This window comes from Vulpes vulpes, chromosome 3, assembly GCF_048418805.1.
Source record: "Vulpes vulpes isolate BD-2025 chromosome 3, VulVul3, whole genome shotgun sequence".
NCBI lineage: Eukaryota > Metazoa > Chordata > Mammalia > Carnivora > Canidae > Vulpes > Vulpes vulpes.
The window spans coordinates 54,334,571-54,348,400 of record NC_132782.1 but is presented as its reverse complement, the minus strand read 5'-3'; the positions used below and the strand labels follow the sequence as shown (position 1 = coordinate 54,348,400).

Genomic DNA, 13,830 nt, shown 5'->3' with positions numbered 1-13,830 from the left:
CGTAGTGAGAGACAGAGAGACAGATAGTAACACAACCAAAAGTAAATAAGCAAATGCCACAATAAAAACAAAAACAGTGATTCAATGGAGAGTAACTGCAGCTTCTCTGTTTTCTGCTTGGTCCTACCTACCTGGTAAACTCTATTAAACCTTGTTTCCCCTGGTCCCTATCTAAGCCGGTGGGCCCTTGGAAAGGGATTCATGACTCCAATCCCAATGGCCTAAAGTGACCTCTCTAGAAAATATGTATATTAGCCAAAGGCAAAGGCCTGAGATCAGACTTTTACTTGACTTTGCTGTGTACTTTTAGGCTCTGTGGGGCCAGCAGAGATGGTGTTTGGGGGCAGGCAGACACTTGCCCAGCCTCTGCCTGAGAACATTGTTTCCTTTTTTTTCTTTTAAAGATTTTATTTATTTATTTTTTTATGAGTGACGCAGAGAAAGAGGCAGAGACAGAGGGAGAAGCAGGCTCCCTGTGAGGAGCCCGATGCGGGACTCAATCCCACGACCTGAACTAAAGGCAGATGTTCAACCACTGAGGCACCCAGAAATCCTGAGAACATCCTGTTTCTGACTGTCTTATAGAAGTTGTTACTGGGATCTTGAGCCCTTGCTGGGGTCATGATTTATTGCCCCAGAATTTGTGGCTTGCAGGAACCACTCTGATCTTGAGTTTCAAAAACAGAACATGAGTTTGCCAAGAAAGAGTCCAAGGTGATGAATGTTGCCATTTCAAGCCTAAGCCTTCTAGGAACACCTACATGCATGGTAGCTGGGGTCCTCCAGGCTGCTCCCAGCCTAGAGCTGGGTTCCCCAATAGGTAAAGTCAGCAATATGCTTAAGGGACTGGCAAAATAAGGGCTCACATACCCACAAAAACTTAGTTTTCAAAATTTATTCAGAATTTTGTAACCAGAAAATCTTGAGAGATTGTATTCTATTATCACATTTTAGGAAAGTTTTCTGTTATGTTGAATTTGAGTTACATCAGGTTCAGAGCTCTATAACCTTTTGCAATGCGGAGCCTCTAAAGGGCTTACTCTGGCTCTGCCCCACACCACTCCAGAAACTTCCCTTCACCTCGGTTCTCAGAATTAACCCACAAAGTCTTCCCCAAATTTGGGGTCCAGCCCAGAGAGGGGAGGCTGTGTTCTATTTCTTGCTTTATTGTAACCCCTCTCACTATTCCCCCTCCTGAAGTGCTCCATGTGCACCACACAATCTCACACTTTGTCACGCACAGCGCGCAGGAGTGTGGTGGTGGTAATTGGTGTCCCTGACTTATTACAGCAAATCGATGGGGTAAAGGGGCATCTCCTGGATCACTGGGCAGTTCACTTTACAGGAGGAAGTTTCTCCCTCAGATGTCGAGATAGCTTATTTTCCTTTTTCTGGTCTTGAACCTTGCCCTACCTTCTGTTGAGGTTGTAGGAAGCAAACATAAGAGCCAAGAGAATCTGAGTGCTGTGACTGAGGATCCACTTGGCTTCCCAAACCCGAGAAGGTTTGCAGCAGGTTCCCCAGAGTGGAGACCTGAAGCAGTTGCCAGGGGGCAGGGTGCCCTCCCATTGGCCTCTACCCTGACAGGGCTGGCCAATGGGAAGGGACAACTTTGGGGTGGGGATTGTCTTCCCGCTTGAGTACCAGACTGCTGAGGCTGGATCATTTCCTCATTTCCATCCCGACTGCAGTTTGTGGGTCTGATTCTACACCTGAGGGTAAGAACAAGTCTATTACAGTTCCCAACTGGGTCGGGAGGTGCGTGTAGGGGGGCTGCCTTGCAATGGAGCCTCTGGCTGGGGTTTCCACAGGCTCTCTTGTCAGAGCAGGGCACAGATGGGTACAGGCAAAACTTTGGCCAGAGCAGCACTGGCGGAGGCAGATGGGCCTTGGGCTTCTTCCTTGGTTCTCCCACATCTGTAAGAGAAAAGGAAAGGTTCTTCTGATCAGAATGCCTGGGGCCATCTTGAATTTTGCCCAATTCACTCTGTGGCAAGATGCCTACCCAGAGAAAAGGTTGGGGTCAATGAGGAGGGAGGGATGGCCCAGTGATAGAGTTCAGTCAAATAAGAAGGGAAGGAAATGACGAACTTCTCAGGTTGACCAGGCAGGCAAAGAAAGAAGCACATGGAAAGGCAGCTTGGGGAAAGCCAGCGCTCAGGCTGAGTCTGGAACCCAGCTCCGCCACTTGATTCTTCTCAGCAGATATTGATTGAGCAGATTCTATAAGGCCAGACACCGGGTAGAGTTAGTGAAGTACAAAGATGAGTGAGACATAATCACTCTCTGGATTTGAGGGAATCTGTAAATATGGAGATACCTACACAGATGTGGAGATAGTTCACAGGATGACTGAGACACTCAAACGAGATACAGTGAGCTTGGTATATACTGAAAACCTATGACAATCTTATAGAAGACATTTTCTGACAGAAACCAGTGGGTCAGCCTGGCCTTTGCCAAGCCCAATCCTGCTGGCCCCCACGAGCGCTGCATCTGAGGCATCTGGTTGTTTTCAATGTCAAGGCAGAGGTCAGAGCGGGAGGGATTTTAGAGATCAGCCCAGCCCTCTTGTGTCAGTGGGTGCAGGTCCCTGGTCTGGAGAGGTTCTGGTTTCAGATCCAACCTCAGAGGGGCTGCAGCGCCTCACTCCCGGTGACTCCTCCCATTAGGTGTAAGGCTGGCTCCTCCACACAAGGTAGGTGAGTGGCGGGGCCCTTGTTGGTAGAATGTGCCCAAGGGAATGTGCCCAAAGGACCAGGAGGGGGTCAGCTTTGTTCTGGAAACACAGAAGCAGAGAGAGAGCCCTGCAATTTAATGGGCAGTCCTTGCAGTCTCCCTCCCTTAATTCTTGAGGAGTTGTAAAGAGATACACAGGACTTGCTTCTTGTCCTTTCTAAGGTGGTTAAAGGGGACAGACTTTCCATGGACTCCTTGTCAGGACAGGAGATTAGTGTCCCCACTTAGCTGAAGTCAGGAGGTAGAAGCTTTGGAGAGCAGACGTTTTCAATCAGGAATTTTTTCACTTGGAGAGTGACTGGATCCTAAAAACGCATTGGAGGGATGTGCTGCTATTCTAGTTCTTGGAGGGTGTGTGTGTGTGTGTGTGTGTGTGTGTGTGTGTGTGTGTGTGTTGGGTGTGGAGATGCAAAAGTTTCCAAGTAATCCTCCTGGGAGCCAGCCTGAACTGAGTTGGTTCCTGCTTCTGTCATTCATCCTTAGGTTGTAGCAGGCGAAACCATTTTTAACCTTTAAAAATGGAAGTTTCTTTTTTCTTTGGATTTTTTTTAACCTATGAAAGATGCAGAAGGAGAGGTAGAGACATGGGCAGAGGGAGAAGCAGGCTCCCCACGGGGAACCTGATGCGGACTCAATCCCAGGACCCTGGGATCATGACCTAAAAGCCAAAGGGCAGATGCTCAACCACTGAGCCACTCAGGTTCCCCTAAAAATGGCAATTTCATAGAACCCACAAGAGTTGCCCACATGATCTTTTTTCTTTATTTTTTTTCCCCTCCCAGCTGTTCAGCACTTCTACTAAGAGTTGTGTGATCTTAAAGGCAGCATTTTGGTCTCTTCAAGTCTCCGATTCTTCTCTATAGTGGAAGCAAGAGCAGGGCTATGGGGGAAGTTACATGAAATAAAAGTTAAAGTGCCTTATCCAATTTCTACTCCAATGTACCCTTGACGATTTCAAAGTATTCTCATGTCCCTCATCTTATGTGATCACGTTTTAGCAGGTTAGGAAGCTGAGTCTGAGAAGGCTTTTTAGAGGCCTTGTAGCATGATGGGAAGCTCACTGGTTTGGAAGTCAGAACAGGAATGTCTGAGGGATCATGTCCTTAATCTCTTGGTTTCCCCATCTCTAAAGTTGGGATTATTTTCCTTGCTTCATGGAGCTCTTGTAAAGATTAAAATACATAATAGATAAAATAAATAATGGGTAAAAGCTACTAGTGTGGGAGCTGGCCTCTATGAAGATCTAATAAATGCACCCCTTCCTTTCTCATTAACCTCCCGTTTGTAAAAGGAGGACAGGGGTGAGATGATTCTGGGGTTCATTTAGGCTCTCAGTGATCTGTGCTTTAGTGCCCTTTCCTACTGGAAGAATTGGCACCAGATTTGGTGGCCTTTTCCCCCTCTACTGTTTCCTGTCAGTCCCAAAGGAAACCCCATCCTGCATTTCACAAGATTCTGCTGTTGTTATTGAAATTTCAGCAGGTCAAAGTGGAATTTCTTATATATTCTAAATATGAAAAGAAGAGATCATAATATGGCCCTTTAGGATCCAGAGAACATCGTGGCCATCCCCTAATATAGTTTTAAAAATGAAGAGATCCATGCCTATACACGGTATACTGTGAAAGACAGTGCCACTGAAAGAACCCAGGCTTTGGGTTTTAAATTGCACCCTTGCAATTTTCCCTTTTCATGCATGGGCAGAAGTTACTAATCCTCTCTGGTCCTGGGAATTCTCTTGTGGCAGTTGTGTCCTACCTCCTGGAGTAGTAGGGATGGAAAGAGATGAAGAACAGGTGGCCGTACAGTGGTGGTCTACAGCAGGTGGTCCGTAAATATTTGCTAGTTTCCCTTCTCTTCACTTATATGTGTGGAAGCTTATAAAATACCTCATACTTTTAGTCAACTGATACAATAAGATTGTGAAATAGGATAGGTAAGGATTAATATCATTAATGATCACATTTGCAGGCAACGAGCATGAGATCTGGGAGGTGAGGTCACCCAGTGTGTTAATGGTGGAGCCTAGGCTAGAAGGCAGGGAGCTTGCATTATAATCTGGAGGGCTTTTCAAGCTATTTTCTCTTATGTCCTCCATCCCATGGAGTGAAATATGAAAAGGCAGAAATGTGATCCTGATGCTTTTTTTTTCTCCTCTGAAGTATGCCCAGGGGTCCATTTTTGGGGTTTGGAAGACCAGAATTCAATTTCCAGTTCTTTTTGTATTTAAAAGCTCTAAGATCTTGGACAAGTAACTTAACTTTCCTGAAACTCACTTTCCTCATCTCTAAAATGGGTACAGTCATAGCTAACATTTATTAAGCACTGACATGTGCCATGTGCCATTCTAGGTGGTTTATATGGATTTTATGCCCTTAATCCTCCAACAAATATATGACTAATGCATGTTACAGGTAAGAACAAATCATTCTCACCCAAGCCCCAAGATCATAGAGCGTGTGATCCTGTTCTATTTCATACTGTTTCTCAAAATAGTTGTGAGGATTAAATGAGACATTAAGTGACACATGGAGTTCTGTAGAAACAGAATTATAAGTGGAACTTGGGGTCCAGCTTCACGATACACATAAATGTTTTCTTTACAGAAACCATTGGGTCTTACATTATGGTTTCATTAATTAACGTTTTCCCCTGTAGAATTAGAAGTCTTTCCAAATGTAAGTGTAACAACTGCCACATCTAAACAAAGAACACAAATAATTTTGGAATACATTTTTTTTGAGAGTAGTGTCTCTGCCCTGACCTTCAATTGTTATCAACTGCTGACTTTTCCACCCAGAACTAAGGTTAGAAGACAACTTTCTTCTGCAATCAGAGTCTGTTCTTAGCATCAGAAATTTCTGAGGATCACGTACCGATCTTCACCCCACTTCTCTTCTCAGTACCTCCTCCTCATTGCCACTGTCATGGTACCCGGACTGCTTGTCCCTGTTAGTGGAGAAATCCATCCATAATACTGAAGTGTTGAGGACAGAATGCCTTCCCTTGGGCTGAGAGAAGAGAATCTTAAACCAGAGAACATTCCCCCCAACAGTTTGGAAAAGCCAATCTTCTCCTATCTTTGGGTCCTCTGTAGCTGTCCCCCACCAGTTCTCATGTTCTGGGCTCTCTCTTCCTATCTCTTTGTGGGAAAGAGCACAGCCTCCTTTTTTCAGGAGAAAGCAAGCACACAACCTTTCAGAGGTCTTCTCGGGACTTGGAATGCTAATTCCAGAAGAAGAAAGGATGAAAGTGACAAATAGTGGGAAACTGAATGCATATTAAGTCTTATTCATATGAAGTGTTCTTCCTAAATATGAAAGCGGGCTTGGCTGGTCTCTCCTCCTTGCCTTCTAATCTAACTCACCTCTTCTTATCTTGGGACCAGCCAAGCCTAGGCTGTATCTCATTTCATTTCCAGCAGCTATGGACTACACTCGCCTGAGCCCTTGAAATCCAGTAGAGGGCGACAAAGGTGTACATAGATGGTAAGGGGTGCGATGGCTAGAGATTCACAGCTACAGAGGACCATAGGGTCAGTGCCTGCTGCTGTGTGGTCTCTCTGCCCCTTTTTCTATCAATCCATCTCCTTCTCAATTCTCACTTACTTATAAGATCATAGTAAAACTTGATATTTACTAAATAAATGATGCAGCAGCTTAATAAAGAGTGGAAAGATGAACTAAAGTTGTCTTTAAACAGCTAGTCTTCAAATAGAAATCATTTGAGTTTTTTTAGATCACAAAACAAAATATTGAAGATGAATTAAAGAGTGAAATTAAAATATATCAAACAATAGAAGACAAAAAACAGAATATTTTCCAAGACCTACAAGGGCTAAGAACTGTTTACAACTTAGAAGCAAAGAAAAATAAGAGTTGACTCTAAAAATGAAAACTTCCATCACTTAAAAATCAGGGTAGACAAAAGAATAATCTACAGAATAATCACCAGAAAAAACAGGTGTGGCATATATGATAAAGTGTCTGTAAAAAGAGGTCACACAAATTGATTCAAAAGCACAGTGTGGGGAGCTTGGGTGGCTCAGTTAGTTAAGCATTTGCCTTTGGCTCTGGTCATGGTCCTAGGGTCCTGGGATCAAGTCCCACATCGGGCTCCCTGCAGAGCTCTCTTTCTTCCTCTCCCTCTCCCCCTGCCGCTTCCACTGCTTGTGTGTGCACTCTCTCTCTGTCAAATAAATAAATAAAATCTTAAAAAAAAAGAAAAAAGAAAAAAGCACATTGTGTCCCTAATAAATTAAGTAACCCAAAACACTAAAGGGTGTATCATGAATGAGGAAATTAAGTTAGGAAATAGGCCTTTAATAAAATGTGCAACTCACTATTGATCAAAGTAGCAAGGTGCCATTTCTTTTGTTCATTAAACTAGCAATAACAGAAATAGATTTTTAAAATTTTGCTGGTGAGAGTAGTTAATAGGCTTTCTTAATCACACACTAACACATTACCTAGTAACAGTGTAACGAACTGCAGTTTGGAAATACATATCAAGAGCCTTAAAAATGTTCATAGATTTGGGCCAGTAATTTTACTTCTGGGAATAGGTCATAACTATATAACTTGGGGATAAGCTATATGACCAAGGATATTAGTTATGGATTTTAAAATAATACTTTGAAATGGAAGTAAAAGTTCAACCAAATAGGAATGGTTAAGTATATTTTGACTGTTTTCATTTGATGAACTAACACACACACATTTAAAATGAAGATTATGAAAAAAAAAATAAAAATAAAATTATGGGCACCTGGGTGGCTCAGCTCAGGTCATGATCTCAGGGTCCTCAGATCGAGTCCTGCATTGGGCTGGCTTCTTGCTCAGCTGGGAGTCTACTTCTCCCTCTCCCACTGCCCTTCCCTCCTGCTCATGCTTTCTCTCTCTATAATAAATAAATAAAAACCTTTAAAAAATGGTGATTATGAGAACCAGAAAGTGACAAGGCAAAAATGGGGGAATAAAATTTTTATGTAAAATGTGTTTTTCATTATGTTTAAAAATAAACGGAGAAAGCCTTGGGACTGGGGATCTTTTTGTTTTCTGTAGTTTCCAAAGTGTTTATATTACCAATTTTTAGTGAATACATGTGCGTGTATGTGTGTCTATATCTACATCTACATCTACATCTATCTATCTATATGAAAGGTGAATTCATATATATAGATATATAGACATATATAGATATATATAGATATATAGATATTCATATCTATATGAATGAATGAATGATGAGTTGGTGCGTTGCGTTGAGAGGGCACTATAGAGCCTAGGTGATGGGGCATAGAGGTACGATTCTAGACACCATGCATATCTTGGAGGGTAAAATTGTCAATCAGAGACTTTCTTGCCTCCTGCACACAGGAGCTGTCCCCTGAACCCAAGCCCAATTCTGGAGACTTTGGATAACTCTTAAGAGACAAGCAAACTGATGAAAATTGGTAAGTCCTTGGTGTAAAAAAATACACGTGGACTGTGTTTGACTCAGAATCAGGTTCATGGGATTAAGCACCTCTCAAACTCCACAGAAGATTTTAGGGCTGCCTTAATCCAGGATCCTAGGACTTATTCCCCTTTCTGTGGTGCCTTCTTACAACTCCCTGGTGAAAGAGGGCTGAGGAGACTAAGACCCTGGCTATTATTGATGGGGGGGGGGGGCTAAGATCACCCTAACATCAGAGGCAGAAGCTGGGAGGGGACCAGTATATATATAAAGGACCATCTTCTGCGGTGGGGGCGGGATATGGAGGAACGGTGTTGAGACAGGATGTCCCCGGCCACGTGTGCCACTTGAGCTTTTTGCTAGGGCTCCCAGAACACATATTTCAAATATACTCCCCTCTCCATCCTTCTTTCCCTCTTCCTTTCTCCTCCCTCACTCCCTCCTTTCTCTGACTCTCTTGCTCTCTTTTTTCTTCCTTAGAAAGACATTTATTTAGTCCCTACTAAAAAGTAGATAGTGTGTTAGGCTTTGCCTCCTGGTACCTGTAGTTTAATGGGTGAAATGAATGAGCAGATCGGGGAATCACTGGATCGTGCAGGAAGTGCGATACCAGCGGTAAGCAAGGGCAGAGTGTGTGCAGGGGAGGAACGAACAACCCCGATTGGGAGGGAGGACTTCCTGAAAGAGAAGACATCCTAACTGTGTCCTGAAGGCTGCAGAGGGATCCGGCAGGTGAGGAGGTGCAGTTAAGAATGGCCCAGGCAAAGGGTCAGCAGCGGAGGGTCATCCTCATGGGACAGTGTGGCTCTGGTTGTCTGACTAACATAGGGAAAGGCTGTGTGTGTGTGTGCACTGTGTGACTGTGTATATGTGTGTGCAAGCATGTGGATGGATGCCTGTGTGTGCACGTGTGCGGGCGCATGTACAATAAACCAAATGGTCTAATATGTGATCCAGGAGATGAGCAGAGGCAGAAGAGAAAGAGAGAGAGAGAGAGAGAGAGAGAGAGAGAGAGAAAGAGAAAGGAGGAGGAACAGACATAGAAATGAGGGAGAGATGGGCAGCCCAGGTGGCTCAGCGGTTTAGCGCCACCTTTGGCCCAGGGCCTGATCCTGGAGACCCAGGATCCAGTCCCATGTCAGGGTCTCTGCATGGAGCCTGCTTCTTCCTCTGCCTGTGTCTCTGCCTCTCTCTGTTTCTCTCTGTGTCCTTCATGAATGAATAAATAAAATCTTAAAAAAAAAACAACAACAAAAGAAATGAGGGAGAGAAGTAGAGAAGAAAAAGGAAGGAGCCAGAAAGAGAGAGAGAAGTTGGTTAGAGTCGTCATTCTTGGAAAACTCAAGAGGTTTCTGTTCTTGACAAATGGACTCTTGGAACTTGGTCCAAGGAGCCTGGCCCTGTGCCTATGAGGCAATTGGAAGAGTGTCGTTCTGCTCTCATTGAACTCACAATCTTTTGAGGAAAGGAGATTACACACAAAGAATAATGCTAAATATTGCAAATTTCAGGGCAGAAAGAGATCAAGCTAGGTGGAAATAGTCAAACAAGTCTTCTAGAAGAGGTGAGTGTTGAGAAAACAGGTCTCAGAAGTGGACACTGCTGAGATGGCCCGAATCCTGCTTAGGTCCTGATGGGGTGTGCTGTATGGGGTCTCCTTGCGTGGCTGACAATGCAGATCTGGGTTCCAGGGCTCAGGATGCTGTTGCTACGAGCTGTTCTACTGCTACTAGTCCTGCCCGCTCATGGCCAGGACTCCGTGGCAGAAGGGCCTGGAGTCCTGCTTCCCCTGCCGAAGGGGGCCTGCCCAGGTTGGATGGCAGGCATCCCGGGGCATCCTGGCCACAATGGGACCCCAGGCCGTGATGGCAGAGATGGCACCCCTGGTGAAAAGGGTGAGAAAGGAGATCCAGGTAAGAACAAGTTTTTTGGCTTCCTCCATCATAGACTTCTGGGTAGAAGAGGGCTTCTGGAACTATACAAAGTCATTAGCTATTGACAAAGGCTTAGACACAGGAAGGGAGCAATTTTTTCTGTGACCCATAAGCAACCTATAAAACCAGCACCTCCGACTCTGCTCTACCCACATCACGTTCCCTGTACACTTTCCCACCCCCACACCATCCATCACTATTCCCAATCTGTTCACATTCGTGTCTCCCTTCATTTCCACTTAACTCTCATTCCACTGATTTCTACTTAATTCCCATTCCACCCAGTGGCATTCACACTTAATGCATTCTTAAAGCTCGTAGTCCTGCTCCTGGGGAACTCTTGTTTCAGTTAAGAAGATAAATTTAGGGATCCCTGGGTGGCTCAGTGGTTTAGGGCCTGCCTTCGTCCCAGGGCATGATTCTGGAGTCCCGGGACTGAGTCCCATATCAGGCTCCCTGCGTGGAGCCTGCTTCTCCCTCTGCCTGTGTCTCTGCCTCTCTCTCTCTCTCTGTGTCTCTCATGAATAAATAAACAAAATCTTAAAAAAAAAAAGTCTAATGCATGAGGCTGTTAAAGATTACTACAAGGAAGTCTATTCCAAATATGCCAGATTGAATGTGGACAAATGCCCAAAGTATGGAACAGAGAGAAAATGCAACGCTCTTAATGAAGATCTGGATTAACAAGGAAGGCTTTCAGGAGGAGGCGGGGCTTGAGTCAGGCCTTGAAGGATGGGTACACAGAATAAAAGAGGGAGTGCATCCCAGATAGAAGGGATAGAAGAGCAAATGTATGGTTGGTTGAGCCAGCATATAAAGGGTTTGCAGGGTGGAGGGTCTAGGATGCAAACTTACAGGAAATAAGGCTGGAGATGAATTTATGGAAGTCTGCTTGGGGATGTAGAAGGCCTAACTCACCTCTTTGAGAGCTCCCATTGGTCCCTTGCTCTGTAAGTCAGGCAGGCTGTGGGTAAGGGCCAAAGGGACAGTGTTTCAGTCTAGAACTCACCTAGGCAGGAGTGTTCTGTTCCTTATGGTCACTGAGGTCTTCTCATTCTCTAGGTCTTGTTGGTCCTAAGGGTGACACTGGTGAAACTGGAATAACTGGGGTTGAAGGTCCCCGAGGCTTTCCAGGAACCCCAGGAAGGAAAGGAGAACCTGGGGAAAGTGCCTATGTACACCGTTCGGCATTCAGTGTGGGGTTGGAGAGCCGGATCACTGTCCCCAATGTTCCCATTCGCTTTACCAAAATCTTCTACAATCTGCAAAACCACTACGATGGCACCACTGGAAAATTTCACTGCAACATTCCTGGGCTGTACTACTTCTCCTACCACATCACAGTCTACTTGAAGGATGTCAAGGTCAGCCTCTACAAGAAAGACAAGGCTATGCTCTTCACCTACGACCAGTACCAGGAGAAGAACGTGGACCAGGCCTCTGGCTCTGTGCTCCTTCATCTGGAAGTGGGCGACCAAGTCTGGCTCCAGGTGTACGGGGATGGGGACTCCTATGGGATCTACGCAGATAACGTCAATGACTCCACCTTTACGGGCTTCCTTCTCTACCATGACACCAACTGACCACAACTAACTTAGAGCCTCCACCTGGCCAAACAACCCCAAAGTGAAAAAAACAGTCAACAGGTGTTCAGTGGAGTTAGAAGACTAATTTTGAAAGAGGAAGAAGAAGAAGAAGAAGAAGAAGAAGAAGAAGAAGAAGAAGAAGAAGAAGAAGAAGATTAATTTTGGTGTCTAGTTGGAGAGCTCTGAACATTACTCATTATTTACTCATTCATTCAGCAAGTACCTTTTCAAAAAAAATCACATACTATGTTCCCTGTCCTAAAGAAAACATAGTTCTTGGCCTCAAGGATCTGTTATGCAGTAGCAACGAAAAGTTAAAAATATTTCTGGGGGTGCTTCACATATATGGTGAGATAGTGGACTACCAGAAAGTATTTGGCAGTGCTATTCTGTGTCCACCCTTTTTCCTCACGTTCATGCCAATCCTGGGAGGTGCACAGGAAAGATATTATTCTTCTCATTTTACTCTTGGGTCCTGAGCCTGAGAGAGTAAGGGAATGTCTAAGCTCACACAGGTATTAAGTGGCAGAGTTAGTAACCAAACCCAGGTCTGTAGGCCTTCTCCACTAGACCCTGGCCTTTTTTTAGGAGTATACGGCCTCTTGAGAGTGTTGGTAGGGGGTCTATCACCCACCTCACCTGAGGGCCTCTAAGTTGGTCTTCATGGTGAGTTAAGCCTTTCCCCAGTAGAGCTCCCTCAGAGAAGGTGATTCTATGACTAGGTCCCATCCCAGCCGGACCACTAATTACTCTGTACTTCTGCTTCTGTGTCTTTCCTCATGCTCTTCTCTCTAGCTCAGAAAGCTACTTCCGTCTCCACATGGTGAAATCCTCCCTGTTCCTCCAAACCACCTAGTCAGGAAGCTTCTCTGATGTGATAGCTCTTTCCTGCAAATTTTCCTCACAACACCGTGCCCCTGTGTCCCTCTACATATTAAGCTGGATGAGAATCCTGGGTTGACATTTTCTACCAGCCTGGAGACAACTGCCTGGAAAGGACTGTGCTTCTTTCACCTCTGAGTCCCTTTACAGGTCCTTGATAAATGCCTCATGAAGACTAATCTCTCGAATCTCACCTCTACCCAGAATTAACTCCAGTTTAGTCTCTTCATATAACTGATCCTTATCTACAAAAACATTTTCATTTTAGGAACTCCCTGAATTCAATCCTTTCCACTGAGTAGCTTGAATTTTTTCCACTAAGGTTTGGGTGTGTTTTCGAGAATACTTAAAGAATTCTCCCTCAAGGGGGTAGCTTGAGCCTGCAATGCAAAACCCACAAAAGAATTTGGAGACGATTCTTTCCTTGAGTACCAACAAGGTCTGGAAAGACCTGGGCCTTCTGAATCTATTCTTGTTCTTTAAGAATTATAAAAGGAAGAAGAGTAAAGAAAAGAACTATCTGAGGTGATGGGTATGTGAACTAGCTTGATTGCGGTGATCATTTTACCATGTTTATCTATAATACATCATCACATTGTACATCTCATTATAGACAATTTTTAGTTGTCAAATATTTCTCAAAAAATAAAGAAGTATATAAGTAGTCGATAATGATAAATATCCTCCCAGGAGACAACAGCTTGAGTAACATTTTTCAAAGTCTTTAGCAAAAGCAGACTTAGTAGCATTCTGTATAAACAGACAGGGGAAGCTTTTTTTTTATTCTCCTCCCAGTTTTATCATTCTGAATGATTCCTTTTTGTTTGTGTATTGCTTATCATTAGGGATTATTATTTCTACATACAAAGCTTCATTTTTTAAAATGTTTGTGCATCGGGGCACCTGGGTGGCTCAGTGGTTGAACATCTGCCTTTGGCTCAGGGCATGATCCTGGGGTCCTGGGTTTGAGTTCCACATCGGGCTCCCCGCAGGGAGCCTGCTTCTCCCTCTGCCTGTGTCTCTGCCTCTCTCTGTCTCATGAATAAATAAAATATTTTTTAAAAATAAAGTAAAAAAATAAAATGTTTTCACATCATCATGTTATACAAATAAAAATAATGTTTAGCATTAAAAGTAGAAGCACTTGAATCATATGGCTTTTGTTTTCATTTTTGGAGAAAGACATGGGGCTCAGAGGGGGGTGAAGGCGTAAGGGGACATTGCATGTTAGG

General features: G+C 44.2%; 2 protein-coding genes across 4 annotated transcripts in view; one reads left to right on the top strand and one right to left on the bottom strand.

Moving 5' to 3' along the window:
- Window positions 1-880: 880 nt before the first annotated feature.
- The window catches only part of LOC112926210 (uncharacterized), an 82,800-nt gene continuing 69,850 nt past the window's right edge, over window positions 881-13,830 (bottom strand). Inside the window, exon 4 of the mRNA XM_026007189.2 lies at window positions 881-1,917. Coding sequence (XP_025862974.1) covers window positions 1,821-1,917 — 97 coding nt within the window. The 3' untranslated portion in view covers window positions 881-1,820. The remainder of the gene's footprint in view (window positions 1,918-13,830) is intronic.
- Window positions 1,615-13,752, top strand: ADIPOQ (adiponectin, C1Q and collagen domain containing). 3 transcript variants are annotated; one of them, XM_072752494.1, is made up of 4 exons: window positions 1,615-1,718; window positions 8,118-8,194; window positions 9,888-10,109; window positions 11,193-13,752. In XM_072752494.1, the coding sequence occupies exons 2-4, from the start codon at window positions 8,185-8,187 to the stop codon at window positions 11,711-11,713; spliced, it is 753 nt and encodes a 250-aa protein (XP_072608595.1). In that variant the 5' UTR covers window positions 1,615-1,718; window positions 8,118-8,184; the 3' UTR covers window positions 11,714-13,752. The 3 variants fall into 3 exon arrangements, with proteins under 3 accessions (XP_072608595.1, XP_072608596.1, XP_025863130.1); XM_072752495.1 differs by lacking the exons at window positions 1,615-1,718; window positions 8,118-8,194 and adding an exon at window positions 8,838-8,928; XM_026007345.2 differs by lacking the exons at window positions 1,615-1,718; window positions 8,118-8,194 and having other exon boundaries at window positions 9,727-10,109.

What these genes read in the sequence shown, in the direction of transcription:
- ADIPOQ (XM_026007345.2), top strand. Translation starts at nt 9,830, where the DNA reads ATGGGGTGTGCTGTATGGGGTCTCCTTGCGTGGCTGACAATGCAGATC. An exon ending in GGGTGAGAAAGGAGATCCAG is followed by an intron (nt 10,110 to 11,192) that starts GTAAGAACAAGT and finishes CTCATTCTCTAG; the next exon opens with GTCTTGTTGGTCCTAAGGGT.